The sequence below is a fragment of the Camelus ferus genome, chromosome 8 (genome assembly GCF_009834535.1).
Source record: "Camelus ferus isolate YT-003-E chromosome 8, BCGSAC_Cfer_1.0, whole genome shotgun sequence".
Classification (NCBI taxonomy): domain Eukaryota; kingdom Metazoa; phylum Chordata; class Mammalia; order Artiodactyla; family Camelidae; genus Camelus; species Camelus ferus.
The window spans coordinates 29,279,620-29,301,136 of record NC_045703.1 but is presented as its reverse complement, the minus strand read 5'-3'; the positions used below and the strand labels follow the sequence as shown (position 1 = coordinate 29,301,136).

At 34.2% G+C, this 21,517-nt stretch overlaps 1 protein-coding gene across 8 annotated transcripts in view; it reads right to left on the bottom strand.

Moving 5' to 3' along the window:
• Positions 1–21,517, bottom strand: part of AFG1L (AFG1 like ATPase) — a 201,920-nt gene that overhangs the window by 124,903 nt on the left and 55,500 nt on the right. For all 8 annotated transcript variants that reach the window (XM_032484645.1, XM_032484647.1, XM_032484646.1 and 5 more), the window contains 3 exons: positions 18,613–18,664; positions 7,348–7,449; positions 6,297–6,427 (listed from right to left, as the gene is read on the bottom strand). In XM_032484645.1, coding sequence (XP_032340536.1) covers positions 6,297–6,427; positions 7,348–7,449; positions 18,613–18,664 — 285 coding nt within the window. The remainder of the gene's footprint in view (positions 1–6,296; positions 6,428–7,347; positions 7,450–18,612; positions 18,665–21,517) is intronic.

Below are 21,517 nucleotides of genomic sequence, written 5' to 3'. Positions count from 1 at the left end.
TTCATTAGCATTAAAGAGACAAGATTTTTTACGACCTAGAGTTGCTTTCCATTATGACTCACTTAAGTAAGAAAAGAAATAAAAAATCTAATGGTTAATTTACATGTGTAAGTGCTTGAGTCTCAGTCATCCACTGATTGGTACAGTGTCATGTAATGAGTGACAAACATAAGCATGCATTATCAGTAATTAGTATTAGCACAAAAATAAGCGTCTAGTTTTTATTAGCAGTTTTTAATAGCTTTCTTGTTTTATAAAAACGGTCAAAACTATTTTTCAAATGATATCGATAGCTTATAGAGAAGAATTTTGCATGATATTCTGATCAGACTTTTTTTTTTTTTGAACCGTATTTCTTTTTTTTTTGAACCGTATTAGTGAAACATCTATCCAGTGTCCCTAAAAAAAGACAGGAAGAAATAACACTTTAAAAAAATTCAGTTTCCTTCAGTATTCTGGTATCTTCAGAATCATAAACGGTTTAATAATAATACAAATATTCAACGAGAATATAATGAAGACTCTAAAGAAAATTTTAAGGAAAACTTACTCTTTTACTTAAGCAATTAAAACACATAAAAACATCCTACTTAGACAAATTTCTCAAATGAGAAAAGAATTGTGTATCTGATACCGCAGGTAAAACTGGAATGCTACACTTAGTAATGATGGCCAAGCTAATGAGGAATATATTCTGCAAATGTATTCTGAATGCTACCAAAACATAATCTTCAAAATGTCCTAAACTCAAGAGCACAAAAAAGAATGTATTCTTATTTTTAAGCAGCAATAATTCTCATTCATCTCCCTAGTGAAATAAATATTATATTAACACCATCTAAAGGCCAATAATTACTTAAAAATCAAGACCACTAACAGGAGTCAATTTTAAAAGTGCAATGATTGTAGTTATACTGTTGTTAAGATTAAAATGCCTAAAAAACTCTTTTCTAGTAAATCAGCAATGTATTGTACTAGGCTTAATAGGCTTAAGGTTAATTTTTAGGTTCTATCATTAAAACATCTACTAAAAGCCCAACCAGATCTGTATATTTAAACACATAATAAAAGATATATATCAAGGAGAACATATAACATAGCTGTTCCTACTAGCAAATAAGAGCACTGATGATGGATTCAAACTGTTACCAGCTGGGTGACCTTGGACAAGTTACTTAACCTCTCGGACCCTTAATTTCCTCATCAATGTAATGAAGGCAGTAATAATATCTACCTTACAAAATTGTTATGATACATATAGTAAAGCCTCTAGAAATGTTAATTATGACTGTTACCTATATACGTAGCTAGTATAATTCCATTACTTATGTATAGCTGTACAGAATTTTAGCTGTAGATGGAATGATACATAGCACAGTACAGTTGTTAAGAACATAGGCACATAGCACTCAGTAAATAGTAGGTAATATTATTACAGAATATACTAATAGATAGAATACAAGCATTCCAACAAATAAATGGGCATTGACTCAAACAGCTCATAAAAGATGGATTTTAACAGTAAGTAAACATATATGGAAATAATTAAACCATATTACTACTTAAAGGAATAAACATTAAAACAATAGATACCATTTTTCATCTATTAAATTAGACAAAAATGTTAAGATAACTCAGAATGTTGATGGGAAAAATGTAGGTTGTTATTATACACAGGGAAATGGGACTTAGTTTGGGGCTACTTCAATAGCTATTATTTGGTACATGGATTTATTCATTCACTCCTTCATTCACTATTATTGTTCATTCATTCATTCTCAAGCACTGTTCTAGACATTTGAGATACATCAATTAGCAAAACAAAGATTCCTGCCTTCAAGTTTACATCTCTGTAGAGGAATAAAAATATATATAATAAATAATAAACATAATAAGTAAATATTTATGAGGGTAATATATGTTATGAAAAAAGGAGGGTAGGGTCATTAGAAGTGTGGGGGTCATGGCAAATTGCAATTTTAAACAGGGTATAGTGATAGGCCTTGTTAGGGAGGTAACTGAGCAAAGATCTGAAGAAGTGAGAGGGTTATTCTGATGGGTATGTTGGGGAGGCTAATCCATGTACAAAAAGCATCCCCGTGCAGAGCCTCAGCTTGTTTGTTCTAAATTGTATGGATGTTGGGGGTCAGAGTGCTGGTGCAGCAATATTCAGGGGTATCTTTCTACCCTCTTGAATTTTAGAAAAAGGGAGACAAGCAGATATCTGGATTTTCAATAATCCAGTTTTGGTGTGCTGGAGGAACTTCGCCAAGACCAGTAGAAGATAGTCTAGGATACTGAAACTAGGAAATCCAAGCTCTGCTCAGTGATCATCTCTGTTAAGGGACACACTGTTGACCTTATATTCTCATGCTGCCTGGCTCTTCTCAACAAGGGGTATATGCAAATATTGGCTTTTTCTTGTATGCAGTAGTAAGCTCCAAGGTTCAAGTTTGGAAATGCCAAGGAAACAAAGAGCAAGACTATTAACATTTTTCATTCTAGGACATTCAGGTCAACTTTGCTCAAGGGAAAAGGGTCTCTAGTGTTGTCAAATCTAACATACTAGAATGCTGTACTGAAATTTGCAATCAAATAAGAGCAATCAATTTGGTTTTCAGTCTTTGTTTTGTTGTCTCTGTGCATATTTTCTTCAGAGCCCTGGTGAGAAGCATTTGGTATAACATTCACTATTTACTATGGTTCCCTAATCTATGAAGAAAATAGGATTGGAAACAGTAGGGAGCATTGAGTGAATCTGAAAGTATAGGAGATAAGGTCAGAGAGGGGGGTGGGGGGGCTTGAGCAAGAGGAATGACACCATCTATACAGCATAATATTTCCTACCTTAGAGTTTAAGCCCTTTTAAGTTGAGTTTTCTGTTATCTGCAGCCAAAAGCATTCTAGTAAATACCTCATCTCTTTGCTTTTCTTGGACTTTGGTTCAACAATCACGTAATTCTCCTTCCATTGGTAGTAACAGATTTTTATTAAGGAAGGTAACATTTCCTCACAGTATTTCTGTTGGTGCTATCTTTTCTATATGATAGGGAAATCCTCTTGCCACAGAAGCCAGAAGCAAAACATGAATTGAATAGTTCCATTCTCATCAACACTGTTTGCAAGAAGCAGGTACAAAAGATTTAGCTAAAGAAAAGGGGTTTATACTTGAGACTTTAGCTTGGGAAGGGCACTGAGAGCACCTCCTGGGAACTGGAGCTGGAGATTGGCCTGGGATTACATGTAGCTCCAGGGTTAGCTCAGTAGCTGCCTAGAGAGCACCCTAGTACCCCTCCCCTTAATGTGAATCAGCTACTTCCTATGTCTGTCTGTTCCTGTCTCATTACTAAGTGGGAACTTCTCTCCATACCTTTTAGTTCAAATACATGATAAAGAGTATAAGATTGGCTCAATCCCCAGGCCACACCACACAAGGCTAAGGTTGTTGACAAGCTTGTAAACTAGCTACTCACAGATCAGATGTCTAGACATGGTCCATTTGACTGTGGGACAGATAGGGTCCTGGGGTATGGAATAAGGCTCTTTAAGACTACTGGGATAAATGAGTAAATGGATGAATGAACATCAAACCAACTCTGGATAAGGCAGGCAATGACAGCTCCATCACATCCACTTTCTCTTCATTAGCAAGCAACGTTTTATAAGTAAGTGGCCTGCCTCCCTTTTGATCTCCCTTATACATCCTTAATATGTAATGTGAAAAATCCTTTTTGTTGCCTGCATTTCTTTTGCAAGACTTCACTCATCTGGAACATGAGTATCCTGATAGATGGGTGCTTTTGTTTCCTTCTTCCCAACCATATATTTGATCTTCTGAAATCTGAACTCAGTGGAGAGTGCCCAGAGCAACCAGACAGGTTCCTGTTAGGACCTATCAGGGAGGCATTATGACTTTCACGGGCCCTTTTACTTTCATGAGCCCTTTCTTCAATTAAAAAATAAGTGTATTTAAATATATATGTACATAAATATACATATATATAAAAGTTATATTTTATAACTGTTGGTATAAGTCAAATACAGTACAGAGGCAGACAGATACAGACTGGATTCATTACTTACATATTCATTTATTTCTTCAAATTTTAAAAGAAATTAAATTATTTTCATGAGACCCAAAAAGTATCATTGACCCTCAGTATTGTGCCTGTCAAGCCTAATTTGGCCCTATTTGTCATAAATATTCTCAGGACCTCCTTTGCACAACCAGATTTTTATCTTTTCCTAACCTTCTTAAACAATCTTGCCAATGATCCTTACGTCATAAAAACATGCCAATCATTTCGCTGAATGTTTTAAAATTTATATTTTTTAAGTTACAGGTAATGATTTTTACACGGTACCTAGGAAATTCTGATGCCTTTATATTCCTCATATATATTATGGAGATATAATAACCATCTTACAGAATTAAATGAAGTAAGGATATAAAAACACTTTTTAAATCATAAATTATTTTACAAAGGTTAGGTATTAATATATTTCTAACAATCTTCATTTCAATACCTTAATCAAAAATTTAACTGTCAACTCAATTTTATTTAGAGATATTTTGGTTAAGAGAATCATAATGAGAAACCGAGAGAGATAGTCTTTACTGATTCATCACTGACTTGTCGTTGAAAGCCACATAACTGTTAACTCAGCACTATTTTTAGAACTAAATGAGGCCTTTCTCTTTCTGCAATACATTGGTGTGCTTAGCGTACCTCTTTAGAGCAGCAGAGGAACATCTCTTTTCCATAAGCCTTTCTCGTGAAGACCTTTGTAGTTCTACAATACAAATGGTGAATGCCACACTATCTGAATACGACTGAAGGGAACAGGAAGTAAAAATTCCTCTTCCCCAGGTGGTTCACTGTAACACCATTCCTCGTGAAAAGTCTCCTTTCTCCTGTATCATAAACTGAGACTTGTTAGCTATATGTATTGAGTTGCTAGAGGAGACCTGCCATGCCTCATTTAGAACAAAGGCACATCATCTTTTCACTAACCCAGGTTTTTAGGTACAGAAGAACAAGAAATAACTCACTACCAATTTAAATGTATAATTTCAGAGAATCTTACAACTGGAAGAAACTTTAAAATTCAATTAGGGGAATTTCCTCACTTCATCACAAATATGTTGTGAGGCTTAAATGAGATGTGCGACTCACCCTGGGCCTACCTTAGTCTCCTCTTAATAGTTCTCTGGGTCTTTATTCTAGGTAATCAGACACAGGAGTTTCTGCACTCAGCTCCAGAAATATTTTTCAAAAGTTTTAGGTGTGAAGTTCTATTTTTAAGCTTATATTCAGTACTTGTAGATTTTTCTATTTTCATTCCAATAATCAATTGTACTTATGACAAGCATTAAAGAAAAACCAACTATTACATTTCAGAGCTACCAAAAAAAGCAGTCAAATAAAGAGGAAGTAATTCTTAATCTAGAGTATCTTCTATCATCATCATTATTATTACTATTATTTTTATTATAACACTGGGCATTACACAGGATACAGAAGAAGCATAAGACATGGTATTTACCTTCATTCCCTATTTGCTCTCATAAGAAATAAATACTACCAATGAATATATGTATGTTCATGTATAACTGAAAAATTGTGCTCTACACTGGAATTTGACACATTGTAAAATGAACATAACTCAAAAAATGTTAAGAAAGAAAGAAAGAAAGAAAGAAAGAAAGAAAGAAAGAAAGAAAGACAGACAGACAGACTACCAATATAAATGCACAATTTCAGAGAATCCTAAAACTAGAAGAAACTTTAAAAGTTCAACTAGAGCAATTCTCTCCCTTTATCACAGGTAAGTTGTGAAGCATCAGAGATGTGTGAATCACTGGTTCTTTAGTAACACTTAAAAAACCCTCAAACATCTTTAAAGACATTATTTTATAATCATTATATTATCTCCATTATGGTGTAGAGGAAATGTGAATCCACTGACTAGAATACAGGAATAAGAAAACCTTTCCTATAAAAGGCTAAATGGTTAATGTTTTAGCCTTTGCAAGCCACATATGGTATTTGTTGCCTTTTCTTTCTCTTTACCCTTTAAAAATACAAAAATCTTTCTTTTCTCACTGGCCATACAAAAGCAGATGGGCCAGATTTGTCCTGTGCAAGCAGGTTTGCCTAGACTGGAAAATAAAATTAAAGACATAAGAGATAATGTGTCAAATCAATTTATAAAACAATGATAAAATCAGGAACAGAATTTAAATCTTCATACTTCATTCAGTATACTATTTTACATCTATATAACATCTCTACCTGAAATTCATCGAAACATAAGAGACATGCTTCTTCACTGATTTCTTCAGCTATGGGAGCTACTGGATCATATGATTTAGCCATGAATCCTGGTTTCCTTCTTGGCAAACTCTGTTTAAGGCGGTGTATTCCTTAAGTGGATGAAATTAAACACAAATCAAATATTGTATTAATAGTACATTTTAGAAAACCATAACACATTTTAAAATCTCTAAATGAAACATTAGTGTAACACAAAAGTGAAGTTTAAATTCCACATACAATCAAATATGATTATTGAAGTTGGTTGCATTTTCTTTACCTCAAAATAAGTTGTTCACATATGATTATATTCCCATGGTGTAAGGACACTTTGTGGTCATTCCATTTCCACTCTTCAGTCACTTCAGAGATGACAAAGTAATAGACAGCTGACTAGATGGTGACTAGATGGCTTGACAGATCAATCTTAGGCCTGAGGATTTCAGGGATGTGGGCACAGGAGATGATTCTGCCCTGTGTCTAGCATGTCTAATCAGAATATTCCCTTCTTTCTAGCCATTCTTACTTCATTCACTATATGTGTACTAAATGCTTAAAGTATTTGAAGAAAAACACAACTTTCTTGCCCTGAAGAGGTTACAGTACAGGTGGTAAACAAATAATGCAAAGACAAAATAACATAAGAGCACTGACAAAGCAATAAAGCATACATACAAGGACAAACTGAATGGCTCCATGCAAGGTGGCACAGAAGAAAGGACCTAAGTAAGAAGAGCTTCATGAAAAAGTGAGGCTTTAACATTTCTCACTGACCCTTACTAGAAAGAGAAAATGCCTGACCTTCGTAGAGTAACCTCTGTTCTCTTATTTGGAAGTATTGAATTTGTCTCTAGGACCAACTCTGGACACAATACTAATTGTTTCAATACAGCACAAAATGAAACAAAATAAAATCTTACTCTTAGCAAAAATCTAATTTTTAAAAAGACTGGAAGATTAGGAACTTTATAAGATGAAGAAAATTACTTTGTAGTGTTTACAAATCACTTCTTTTAGATCATTAACTTACTTTCGTGAACATCTAGCATGAAACCATGAAAATGAACCCGTTTTTTCCTCTTTATTTCCACATAAGCATAAAACATGTCCATCACCATTGTTTTCCCTGTACCTAAAAAAAAAGGATTATTATTAAACAGTATGTACTGATTGCTCTAATGATTGTTCATTAGCTTTGGGATAATGAAACCACACTTTTCTACTGGAAAACTTAAAACCATGTTACTTTTTTAAAAAGGAGTGTTTATTTTTTGTTAAGCTAACTAACAAATACTCTTTTCTGTTAAAATCCTGTTTTGAGGAAATACAGCATTTATTTAACATTACAGGGACTATTTCCTGCAGAGAACTATATTCATTAACTGGCAAGATTACAGATTATTCATTTTTCCATTTCTCTTACAAAAGGCACCAGTATAAATAAAATAATTAAATAAATATTTATTGGGCCATTATGAAGCATGAGAAGCTGTCGTAGGCACTATGGGAAAATTCAAAAATGATAAATAAAAAAATACAGAATAGCATCTAACATAAATACTGAAAATAAATAACAGATGTAGATTAGAGCTAGAGAATTGTCAATCATCACACATTTTAAAGAGCTGAGAATAGGCTTTCAAAATGAGGCCTACATGCAGAAATCCAGACACAGTTAACCCTTATAATTAAATTATCTAATTTTCAGCACTCTGAAAATTTTAATCACTACGATTGCATTAGTAATCAAAGAGTCAAAAAAAAAAAAAAAGTAATCGAAGAATCAACAGCCTGGGCATTTAACAAGGCACACACAGGAGGCCTATTTCCTCACAGAAAGCCCAGAGCTTTGGGGACACGGGCAGTGGTCAAGTTCGGTTCATACTTAGCATTCCCAGGCAGACAGGCCAGAGGATGCTGGTCCTGTCTCTTATCCCAGCTGCTTCTTCCACCACCACCTCACCACAGTGCTCTTGAGGAGCTGCAATTATTAACATCAAAGTCAGCTCAGGAAACAAGGTTTGAGTCTTAAATCTGTTGAGCTTCCCTCCATTCCATAAGATGACTTTGGGCCCATGCCATTTGAATTGTCAGAAACGTTTTTGTATACGACAATAATACAATTCGCTAGATTTTTAATGAGGAGACCATTTAGATTGAAAAGTAATTTTTTGCAAAAATATTCACTACAAATCTCTTGATATAGTGAGTGGCAGCAAATTTTATATAATTACATTTACACAAAGAAGTAAATTAATAAAGTTTCCAATTCTGCTGCTTGAAGCATAGTATACTTACAGATTCAGAAAAAGTCATGAATTATCTAACCAAAAATGTGAACATGTATTTGAACATAATATTTGTGCTAAGCCCATTTGAAAAATGGGCTTAAAATATAACAAAACTACTATTTTAAAAGTTTCTGAAGATAAAAGCAAAATGAAGAAATCATAAAGGAAAAACTGATAGATTAGACTACATGAAATTCAACCTTCTGAATATCAAAATCACCACAAACAAAATTAATATTCTTATTTATTTAATCAACATATTTTTATTTAATGACCAACATGTGTAAGGCCCTTTTCTAGATGCTTAGGATATGCTAGTGAACAAAACTGACAAAACTTCCTGTCCTCATGGAACTTGGGAGTCTAACCTTACATATCTTTAAGATATAAAGAGCTCTTGGAAACTAAAATAGGCGCCTTTTTTTGCTTTTCTGTCTTAAATCTCTTCTTTTTGAAAACTTCTCTACTGAGTATGATTCTATGAGGGTATCAATCACAGGGTGGGCCAATGAAAATACCCCATTACCCTCTACAATGTGGTTGGCCCTGCAGTGGGCATGTGACCCAATTACGTCAGGATTCCCGAGGGGGAGTTAATATGGATTCTGATCATGAGAATGGCTCCTTCTCCTTTAAAGAAAGCAACCAAAAGATCCTAGGGGCCACTTTTCCTATAACATCAAAAAATTCTGACCAACAATGAAGCCAACAATAAGGAAAGCAGAAGCAAAAGATGAAGGAAAAGAGAAAAAGAGGGAAGGAGAGAAAGAACCCTAAATTGTTATTTAAGCTCACAGATCTACCCAGGACTAAATAAGATCATTACTTGACTTAACCATTAAAACAACCATTAAATTCCACCCCTGGAATTTAGCTAATTCAACTGGCTTTTTTTTTTTTTTCACTGCAACTGAAAGATTACTGAACAATATAGAATTAACAGGGGTGGGGGGAAAGAATGAACAATGTGCAAAGAACATAAGCCCTCAAATGACACAAAAAATATAAATATCCTTAAACATATGTTTTAAAAGTTTAACTCCACCAGAAATAAAAGGACTATGAATTAAAACACCAATGATATATCATTTTATGCTGGCAAGGATGTGGGAAGATAAGTACTCCTGGAAGCCAATTTGGCATTGTCTATCAAAAGGTTTAAAAATACTCAGAACCCAAATTAATACTGTAAGGATATTTATGCTTTCTAAATTATTTCAAAGTTCAGTGGAATCACAATCAAAATTAATTTAGGAATAAGTTGATAACATAATTTGAAAGTCTAGCTCCTGGTAAAAAATAAAATGATATAATAAATGACTATCAATGTGTAACTGGTTAAGTGAATTGTAGAAGTCACATTAGTAACATGAATGACATGGATTAACATGTACTGTATGGCATAATATCTAGGACCTACAATTACCTGAAAAAGGAAAGGTACTTAACATTTGAGTAAAATAAAATAAACACCCACTCTTTAAAAAATTAACCTGAAAAAATATTATGTGAGTAAATAATACCAAAAGAAATGTCAAAAATATTCCCTCTACCCCAAAAAAATAAGTAGCAAGTAAAAAACATTGGGAGAAGCAAGGAGGAAAGGGAGAGACACTACATAATAAAAATGTATCATCTCAACATAATAAAAGCTATTTACAACAAACCCATAGCAAACATAATACTCGATGGTGAACAGCTGAAAGTCTTCCCACTAAATTCAGGAACAAGACAAGGACACTCACTATTGCCTCTTCTATTTAACATAGTAAACATAGTATTAGAAGTCCCAGCCACAGCAATCAGACAAGAAAAAAAAAGATATCCAAATTGGAAGGGAAGAGGTAAAACTGTCACTATTTGTAGATGACATGATATTCTATACAGAGAAACCTAAAACCTAAAGCCTCCACCCCAAAACTATTAGAAGTAAAAACATGAATTCAACAAGGTTGCAGGATACAAGATACAATATACAGAAATTTTTGCATTTCTATATACTAATAATGAAATACCAGAAAGAAAAAGTAAAAAAAAAAAAAATTCTTGCTTAAAGTGACATTAAAAAAAACAATAGCTAGGAATAAACTTAACCAAGGAGGAGAAAGACATATACACTGAAAACTATAAAACACTGATGAAGGAAACTAAAGATGATTCAAAGAAATGGAAAGATAGCCTGTCTCTTGGATTGGAGAAATTAATATTATTAAAATAGTCATACTACCCAAAGAAATCTACAGATTTAATACAAATGCTATCAAAATACCTAGGACATTTTTCACAGAACTAGAACAAAAATCTTAAAATTTATATGGAACCACAAAAGACCTCAAATTGCCAAAGCATTACTGAAGAAAAAGAATGAAGCTTGAGGAATAACCCTCCCAGACTTCAAACTATATTACAAAGCAACAATAATCAAACCAGCATAGTATTGGCATAAAAAATAGACACAGATCAATGGAACAGAATAGTGAGCCCAGAAGTAAACCCACACACCTATCATCAATCTACAATAAAGGAGGCAAAAATAAACAATGGAGAAAAGACAGTCTCTTCAACAAGTGGTGCTAGAAAAACTGAACAGCTACATGTAAAAGAATGAAATTGAATATTCCCTAACACCATACACAAATATAAACTCAAAATGGTTTAAAGGTCTGAATGTAAGACCAGAAACCATAAAACTCTTAGAAGAAAACATAGAACACTCTTTGACATAAAGCATAGCAATATTTTCTTGGATCAGTCTCCTATGGCAAAGAAATAAAAGCAAAAATTTAAAAATGGGACCTAATTAAACTTAAAAGCTTTTGCACAGCAAAGGAAACCATAAACAAAAGGAAAAGACAACTTATGGAATGGAAGAAAATATTTGCAAATGATGTGACTGACAAAGGGTTAATATCCAAAATCTACTAACAGCTTATACAACTCAATATCAAAAAAAACAAACAACCCAATCAAAAAATGGGCGGAAGGCTTGAATAGTCATTTTTCCAAAGGAGACATACAGATGGCTAACAGGCACATGAAAAGATGTTCAATATCGCTAATTATTAGAGAAATGCAAATCAAAAACACAATGAGGTATCACTTCACATCTGTCAAAGTATGGCCATTACCAAAAAGTCTACACATAACAAATGGTGGAGAGGATGTGGAGAAAAGGGAACCCTCATACATTGTTGGTGGAAATGTAAATTGGTGCAGCCACTATGGAAAACAGTATGGAAATTCCTTTAAAAACTAAAAATAGAACTACCATATGATCCAGCAATTCCACTCCTGGGTATACATCCAGAAAGAATGAAAATGCCAATTTGAAAAGATACACACATCCCAAAGTTCATAGCAGCACTATTCACAATAGCCAAGACATGGAAACAACATAAGTGCCCATCAGCAGAAGACTGGATTAAGAAGATGTGGTCTACCTATACAATGGAATATTACTCAGCCATAAAAAAGAATGAAATATTGCCATTTGCAGTAACATGGATGCTTAGTGAAATAAGTCACACAGAGAAAGATAATGTGTGATACCACTTACATGTGGAGCCTAAAAAACAACACAAATGAATGTATATACAAAACAGAAACAGACTCACAGATAAAGAAAACAAACTTATAGTTACCAAAGGTGAGAGAGAAAAGGGGAGGCGCAAATTTGGGGTATGGGATTAACAGATACAAACTACCATATATAAAATAGATAAAGAACAAGGATTTACTGTATACCACAGGGAATTATACTGATTATCATTTAATAACCTATAATAGAATACAACATGCAAAAATACTGAATCACTATGCTGTACACCTGAAACTAACATAATATTGTAAATCAACTATACTTCAATTTTAAAAAATTGAAATTCTAATAAAATTTATAACATCCCTATAAAAAATGTATTATTAAATTTCAGTTGATTTTTTAAAAATCAACTAAACCAATCAAGTAGACATAAGTATATATAATAACAGTATATGTGAAAAATAATAATTGTTAAAGACAAATTACCATTTGCAAAAGAAATAAAACTATATCCCTACCTCACATTTCACACCAACATTAATTCCAGATGAATCCAAGATGATAAAAAATATGAAAGATCTAGAAGACAATATGTGTCAACATTTGTATAACCTTGGAGGAAGAAAGGTTTACAAATACATGGGAAAATGGAAACTTTTGAGAGACCATGGGAGAGTAACTAGGTCTGGACTTGCCTTCCCAACATAAACATCTACAAAACTGGATGAAATTTATGAAACTAATGTTTTAGACTCTGGGGAAAAAAAAAAAAAAAAAAACAAGGCTCTGATCCCCGAGATAAAGGAAAAGGCAAGAGTAGCCCTATATCACTCCAGCTTTTGGCTTGGAGGCACCTTCCAGATTGCTGCACAGAATAGGTGAAACCAAGTAAAACACCCAGGTCTGAATGAGTTGGGTTAAGAGAGATCAGAATTATAGGAGTCCAAAACGCAGGTAAAATTTGCAAGGCAAAGTGCCAGAGAGGTGGAAGCTACATGATGAAAGGGCACTCTTGAGTCTTTGCTGAATATTAGCTGCTCATGTGTAGGGTGATACTCCATGATGTTAGGCAAAGAACAGGCACCAGGAAGCTGTAAGATGAACAATTTCCAGAGATACTGTACATACAACAACTTGAATGACTCTCCAATGAATTATGCTGAGCAGAGAAAAAGCCAGTCTTAAAAAGGTATGTACTTTTCAAATTATATAACATTTTTGAAATGACAGGATTTTAGAAATGGAGAACACATTAGTGGTTGCCAGGATGTAAAAATGAAGAGTGAGTAGGTATGGTTATAAAATTATAGGCAACACAAGGGATTCTTGTGATGACAGAATTGTTCATTATCTTGACTGTGGTGGTGGACAGATGGACCTAAGTAGGCGATAAATTACATAGAACTAAATACACATAAAAGAGTACAGCACAGCCAATGTGAAACTTATGGATACAGAGGGCCGATTGTATTCATTGTACTATGCCATTTTATATAAAGGACTTGAGTATTACCAGATTTCGGTATCCTGGGAGACTCCTGGAACCAATCCCCCATGGATACCGAGGTATGACTGTACAAGTAAAACTGGAGATATCTGAATAGGATCAGTGAATTCTATCAATGTCAATATCCTGGTTGACCATAATTTTGCAAAATGCCTCATGGCGGACATGAGTAAAATGACCACAAATCTCTCTGTATTACTTCTTACAATTGCATGTGAATCTATAATTATCTCAATAAAATGTTCAATTAAGAAAATACTTCAAATGAATCAGCTGGTATGCAAGCAATTTATTAAACTCCTTGCCAAAATAAAATTCAACATATAAAAATCACACAATACTAACAACTGAAAAAATGTTTGACAAAATTCAACCCACATTCATGATAAAAACTCCCATAAACTAGGAAAAGAAGCAGACTTCCTCAACCTCACAAAGGGCAAAAGCAAAAACCTTACAATGAAAAGATACTCAATATCACTAATCCTTTGAAAAATGCAAATCAAAACTACAATGAGATACCAATTCACATCCATTAGGATAGCTATTATGAAAACAACAAACAAACAGAAAAATAACAGGTTGATAAAGATGTGGAAAAGTGGAGACCCTTGTACATTGCTAGTGAGAATGTAAAATGGGGCAGCTGCTATGGAAAATAGTATTTTGCTATGGAATAGTAAATTGCTATGAAAAATAGCAATTCCTCAAAAAATTAAACACAGAATGACCATATGATTCAGCAATTCCACTTCTGGATACATACAAAAGAACTGAAAGCTAGGATTCAAATAGATATTTGTACATCAATGTTTACAGCTGCATTATTCAAAATAGTCGGAAGATGGAAACAACCCAAACATTCATCAATAGATGAACAAAATTAGCATATACAATAATGGAATGTTATTTAGCCTTAAAAAAGAATAGAATTCTGATACATGCTATAACATGATTGAATCTTGAAGACACTATGCTAGGTGAAATTAGCAAGAAACAAAAGGATATATATTACATGATTCCACTTACATGAGGTACTTAGAATAATCAAATTCATAGAGACAGAAAGTAGAATGGTGGTTGCCAGGGACTAGCAGAGAGTGAGTTATAGAATGGGGAGCTATTATTTAATAAGGAACAGAGTTTCATTTAGGGATGATGAAAATGTTCAGAAGATGAATAGTGGTGATGTTTGCATAACAACGTCAATGTACTTAATGCCACCGAACTGTATACTTAACAATGGTTCATACTCACTAGTGAAGGCTAAACATTCTCCTCTAAAATTTGACACAAGGCAAGGACATCCACTCTCACTACTTCTATTCAACACTGTACTGGAGCTCCTAGCTAGTGCAGTGAGGCAAGAAAAAGAACTAGAAGGCATAAAAATTGTAAACGAAAAAGTAAAATTGTCTTTATTCACAGATGTGATTGTGTACACAAAAAATCCTGAAGAAGCTACCAAATAACCACTAGAGTTAATCATTGAATTTAGCAAGGTCATCAAAAAAATCAATTGATTTTATACACTAGCAGTGATCAACTAGAAATTAAAATTTTAAAATACAATACCATTTGCAGCAGCATTAGAAAACATAAAATATATAGGAATAAACTTACTCAAAAACCATATCAGATCTCTGTACTACAAACTATAAAACGCTACTGAAAGAAATTAAAGAAGATATTTAAAAATGAAGAAATGTACCATGCTCATAGATTGGAAGACTCAATATTTTAAGTTACCAATTCTTTGTAGAGACTGATCTATAGATTCAACATTATCTCAATCACAATCCCAGAATTTTTTTTAAAAAGAAATTGACAGGTAGTTCTAAAATGCACATGGAAATGCAAAGGCCATGGAATAGCCAAAACAACCCTAAAAAAGACAAAGTTGGAAGACTCATATCACACCACAGAGATGCATCAGCAAAATCCAGGTTGTAGGAAATCCTACAAAACAAATAAGTTTATATATATATACACACACACACACACACACACACATATATACACACACACACACATATATATATACACATACATATATATACATACATATACATACACACACACACAAATACAGTGTGTATACACCCAAGCATATACTAATTCAGGATATAAAATATATTTCTTACTGTGAGTCATGTTCAAAAATATTTCAAAGCCATTGCAACAGTTTGTAATCTTAGGGTGAGCAAAGGCTGTGTCTGCTTTTATTCACCATTACATTTCCAGGAACAATACACTGCCTGGCACAAGGCAGGTGCTCAACAAACATTTGTTTAGTGACTAGAAGAATGAGGACAGGAGATGCTGCCAAAAAAAAAAGAAGGGAAGAAACCAACACTAAATTTCACCTACTCCACAGTTTTGCTTTGATCCCAAAGAGTCCAAACTAAAACCCTGTAATTTTCTCAACAAAAGATTCTTACCAGGAGAGTAATTTGTAAAACCTAAAACTCTTAAATTCTAACATTTAAGCCTATAGTTAGGAAGCCAAAAAGGACTACTCAAGAGCCCCCTCCAGTCGTGCCCTTTTCACAGCTGACGTCCTGCAGAAAGAGCTGGAAGTAGTGTTCTTCATCACTGCCTCCCACTCCAGAATTTTGCTTTCCAACTCCTAACCTTAAAACCAGCCTACCTTTCCACTGGTGGAATTATCAATGTGAAACAGGTGAGGTTAAACCAGGAGGCCACAGAAAACAAAATATACTTTTATTCTTTTCTGATATATGGGAGAAATCATTAACCATTCAGTCTGCTAGTTAACAGCTGAAATCTTGTTATAAGAAAGCCAATTGTAGGGTAAGAATGAAGCCAAACACTACTACTGCAGCTTTTGGCTTTTGCATAAGGTATGCTAAGGCTTTTATTAATCAAAACATTTCATTTCAAGATTGAACCATGATGATATCAGTGCTCCTGGGGTTCCCTGGAGTGAGGATCTATCTGAGTCAATCATCTCAGCACACCTATGAAGAAAGAGTAGCATGAAGTGGGCATGACAAAGCCCAAGCCAAGGGCAAGAATAAGGAGAGGGAAGGGGATGATAAGCAACAGACATTTCTTTTCCATCAAGTCTCTTAATAACTATTTCCCAAGTCTAAAAAAGAAAAATAATAAAGAATAAGCATTAGCGAAGGCATTCTGAGGCCATTCTGCCAGCCAGAGAGCTCCTCCCAAAATAAGAATTTGACCTATTTTTTTATTACCTATTTTGTAAGTATTCTAAGCTAAACTGAGTATGGCCACCAAAATGTTCACCTCATTTCCTGTTTCAGAATTCCTTTCTCATCTCCTCTCTACATTGTGAAGATGTTCTTAGCCCAAGATTGTCACACACCCAATTTATGTGACTATCCCACGTTATCACATCTTTTCTAATTCTTTCAAACATTCAGATGAATTACATTTATTATACTTCCCTTCAATTTGTTAGAATATGGTTGTATTTTCCAAACTAAAATTTAACAACTTTCATAGTTGTTTTTTTTTTAAAGTCCTTTTGCAGAAGTGGAAACCGTTGTGCTTTACTAACCATCTCCATTTATGGGTAAGTGGTTAAGATAGCAAGAAAAACAAGGATTCTGATTTTAGCAATGACTGAACATGAAAGTGAAGGTATAGGAAGTAAATGTTCTCCAAAGAGGCAGAAAATGAGAGATGACAACAGAATGAGATCTGTTAGTGGTACCCAAAGGTACAGACACATAAAACCGATTGAGTACCTGGTATAAATTACATTCTAAATAAGAAGTATTGGTCTCAAAAATACTAATTAACCAATGACCCAAGAAAAAGAATAGTTTAAGCTTCTTTCACATTTTTTAAATCTACAGGTTTCAACAACTTGAAGAATCTCTAACAATCACTTTTGTGAACTAAACAACTCTTTTTTTTTTCACTAGATTTGCTAATCCTGTAAATGTAAAACAGGCATTTAGAGGCATTAATAAACAAATCAGAAGAGGGAGGGCCCAGAAAAGAATAGCTTAATATTTGAGACAGTGTAACTACTTATTCAACTCCTATTATTTTTCTTATCCTAAAAATCTTACCAAGATAATCAACTTCTGCCACCACTTCCTCACAATGCAAATCTCTTATGGCTAAAGGGGAGCTTGAAGCTTATTTATTAGCTGAGAACCAAAACAGATCTTGTGACATTAAATGTGCATTTTGAGTATGCCAATAAAGAAGTGACTGAAAAGCCTTAAGTCCAGATGAAGGAAGAGCCACTTTCGTGACATCAGTGAAGGTGGTAACCAGGGAGAGGTTTAGTACTAAGAGAAAAGGAATTGTTTGAAGGAAATAAAAACCAGAAAACAGACAACTCCAGTAAGAATTAAGTTGGGGAAGAAGCAAGACATTAACTGATTAGGAAAATCTAGAAAGTAAGTGACAGTTCATAAGGTTTCCAAGAAAATGTGAGTCTTTGTACCCAATGCATGGAAGTGGGAGACCAAGGAAATATTACCACTCATGCATTAAGAATGTCCACTCATCATTAAACTAAAGGTAACTAAATTGAGGACAAGTGCTTAGGTTATGAGTAGAAATATTAGTGAAAATTGAAAGTAAAAATGAACAGTATTTTTAAGTATTAAGCTGAGTCAAACAGCACTGAGCAATGAAATTCTGATTTATCTAATAACCTATCTAGAAATGATTTCCTTCCCTGAGATCAACTCACTTTATACATTAAATAATGTTTGCACGCTAACATGCTAGCTAATCCTGCCTTTCACTGTAATCACACCCTATGAGAAATAAAAGTAAAAACTAAGGGAACTGCACTCCTCTCTCCTCTTCTCCTGTTTTACCTTGCCTCATCCTATTCCCTTACTGGTAGTGGATTGAGGGATAGAAATGGAAATTATCCCTGAGTGAAAGCTGGGAAAATTTCTATTTGGACCCCTCACTTAAAACTTATTTTAACACACTTACCAACATCTCCATAAACATACAGGCCCCTTGGAGGTTTTCTCCTTGAAAAAAGCTGCAAATTAAGAACAAATTATAAATCTCTAATACAGAAATCATTGAATATCATCATATAGATAGTGTTCCTAACCATGCTATGCACAGGACTGAAACGAGTTATTGCACGCAAGTACAAAAAAATTGATGTAAAAGGACATGAAGCCCCACTTAGGTTTTAAAATAGGAGGTTAGAATCAAAGTAGCTCAGATAAAGGCTCTGAAGCCACATGACTGCAGTTTACATCCCTTTCACCATTTACTAACCCTGTAATCTTCCTTCTCTTTCCAAAATGGGCTCCCCAAACAATGACAGCTGAGCTTATTCCTGGCAAGCAAGGGATCAGAAGACGTTTTCTGGAGAAACTAAACTGTCTCCAGAAAAAAAGGCTCACAGGCACTTATGTGTGGGTTTCTCCCAAAGAAAGAACTGGGTTCCTATCAGATCACCATATACTAAAGCACACTAGTCAACAAACCTCTTAAGGGGGAGCCTTCAATCAGCTTGTTAATATCTGAAAAGACTCTAAAATGAACTGACAGCCAAGAATCAACAAAAATTTGTGGGGAAAAAAACCCTTCCATTATGACAATTGGAGACCAGAGCAAATATACAGGAGGTAAAAAACTCAGAGGAAACAGAGACTACACAGAAGGCAAAAAGGAACTTCAAAATAAAACTGTAATCAATAGTAATTAATATGCTGGGGAAAATAAAAGAAGCTATTAAAACTACAAAGCAGGAACAACATGCAATTTTTTAAAGGAGTATTAAGAACAAAACAGAGTACTACTTCAGATTTTAAAATATGGTAGCAGAAATAAAATTCCAAGGCAGGGAGGGTATGGCTCAGTGTAGAGTATGTGCTTAACATGCATGAGGTCCTGGGTTCAATCCTCAATATCTCCATTAAAAAATAAACAAGTAAACCTAATTACCTCCACCCACCCCCAAAAAGAAATAAAATTCCATAAAACAGATAAGAAGATAAGCTTGAGGAAATGCTAAAAAAAAAAAAAAATTAAATAGACAGTAACAATAAAAGATGGAAAATAAATTACAGAATTAATTCAGGGGGTCTAATTCCTGACCAAAAGGAATCCCAGAAAGAGAAAAGAGAGAAAAAAGAGGGGATGAAATTATCTAAGATTTTTCTCAGATCTGAAGGACTAGATTTCAAGATTGGAAGGAAAGAGTAAGCATCCAGCACACTGAGAGGAATAAGACCCATAACAAGTCACAATCCTGAAATTTCAGCTGCCAGAAATATTAAGAAAATCCTACAAATGTCCAAGGTGGCAGTGGAAGGTGAGAGGTGGGTAGGGGAACAGGTCATAAAGAACCAATAAAAACTTGAATAAAATTTGAGGGGCAATGATTTCCAATCTAACTGACTCAATCATTTTTCCCATAAAAATGGGACACTGACATTCCATGCATAGAGAGTCTCAAAAAATCTCCCCAACAGAAATAGGAACACCTATGCTCCTGGAAACACAGAGGATCCTGGGAGGAAAGATCTGGTAAGATGTAGGGTTGCTCCAGAACCACAGTGGCACAGGCAGGTCTAGAAAGCAATCAAGTCCAGACCAAAACAGGAGAATGAAGGCCTCTAAGGAAGAAACAAAATGGAACTTCTCTTTGCCTGATACTATTTTCAACCCAAATTACATCCTGAATTTTGCCCCACTTGGAAGAGTAACCTTCAAACTCTATGACAACTCCTTGACACCTGTGCAAAAACCAAGGCAAGCCAGAGCCGAGAGAACTCACAGAGGGTAAGAACAGGCAAAGGTTACCACTTAGCACCAACTAGAGCAGTCAATATCTTGACAGAAAACAGCCTCAAAAGCTGAATTTCAGGATCTACTACATAATGCTTTTGTTTTATAATCTGTCCAGTCACTCCAACATGCCTCAGAAACCTCTCTCACTTTGCTGTCCCTCAGCTTTCTCTATAAATCCAGCCTCTGACTCCAGCATGCCCCTTCCAGAAGAACCTTTACCATGGTTTCAGCGAAAGGATCTTCTTTGCTTTGATTCTGCCAGCTGGATGCCTTCTCTGTGTTCCTCTGTACATTAATTCTCCAACTATTCTTAAATCTCGATTGAAAACAAATTCTACTCCTGCTAAAACCTCTTAATTTGTCTTGTTCTAATATCTCATATGAACTATTCTTGTACACTGGTTATTCCATTTTCAACTTGCCAGAAAAAAAAAGCATTATCCTCCTCAATAATTTTAAACAGCTTCAAACTGGAAAACATAGAAACTAATAATCTCTAAGTATATTCTATGTATTAGAAATCTTTTGAAAGCAACTTTCTATATTAAGTAACTGGAGTGTCAATTGAGAATTCTTCACAACACACTTCACAGGAATAGTCCTGGGCCTACTCATGATATAATCAATAATATACTGAATAAATGAAGTTCAAGGCAAAATTTTAACAAAGATGGGGGAAAATATGACATGGGAAGAACTCAATGCTGCAAAATATATATATCTCACTTGGTTCCATTTTCTGTTTTGTTCAATGTATTTTTGAAAGAGCACTTTGGCAAATATTATATTACATATATAATTTATATTATACTGTATTATATTTATGGCAATATTTAGAAGATGATATTGAGATATGGTTGTAGAGTACCAAAGGAAAAGATCGTCAAACATCTCAGATTACAAATATCTAGTATGGCATACTGTTTAAGATGCAGATTTTACTCTAAATAAACATAAACAAAATGGACGCTCCTCTAATGACAGACGTTAGATATTGTCTATCTAAACTATACTACATATACTCCAAGAATTTTCACCTGGAGAGCAAGCTAATTTTCTACTAATAAAATTTCAGCCTTCCAAA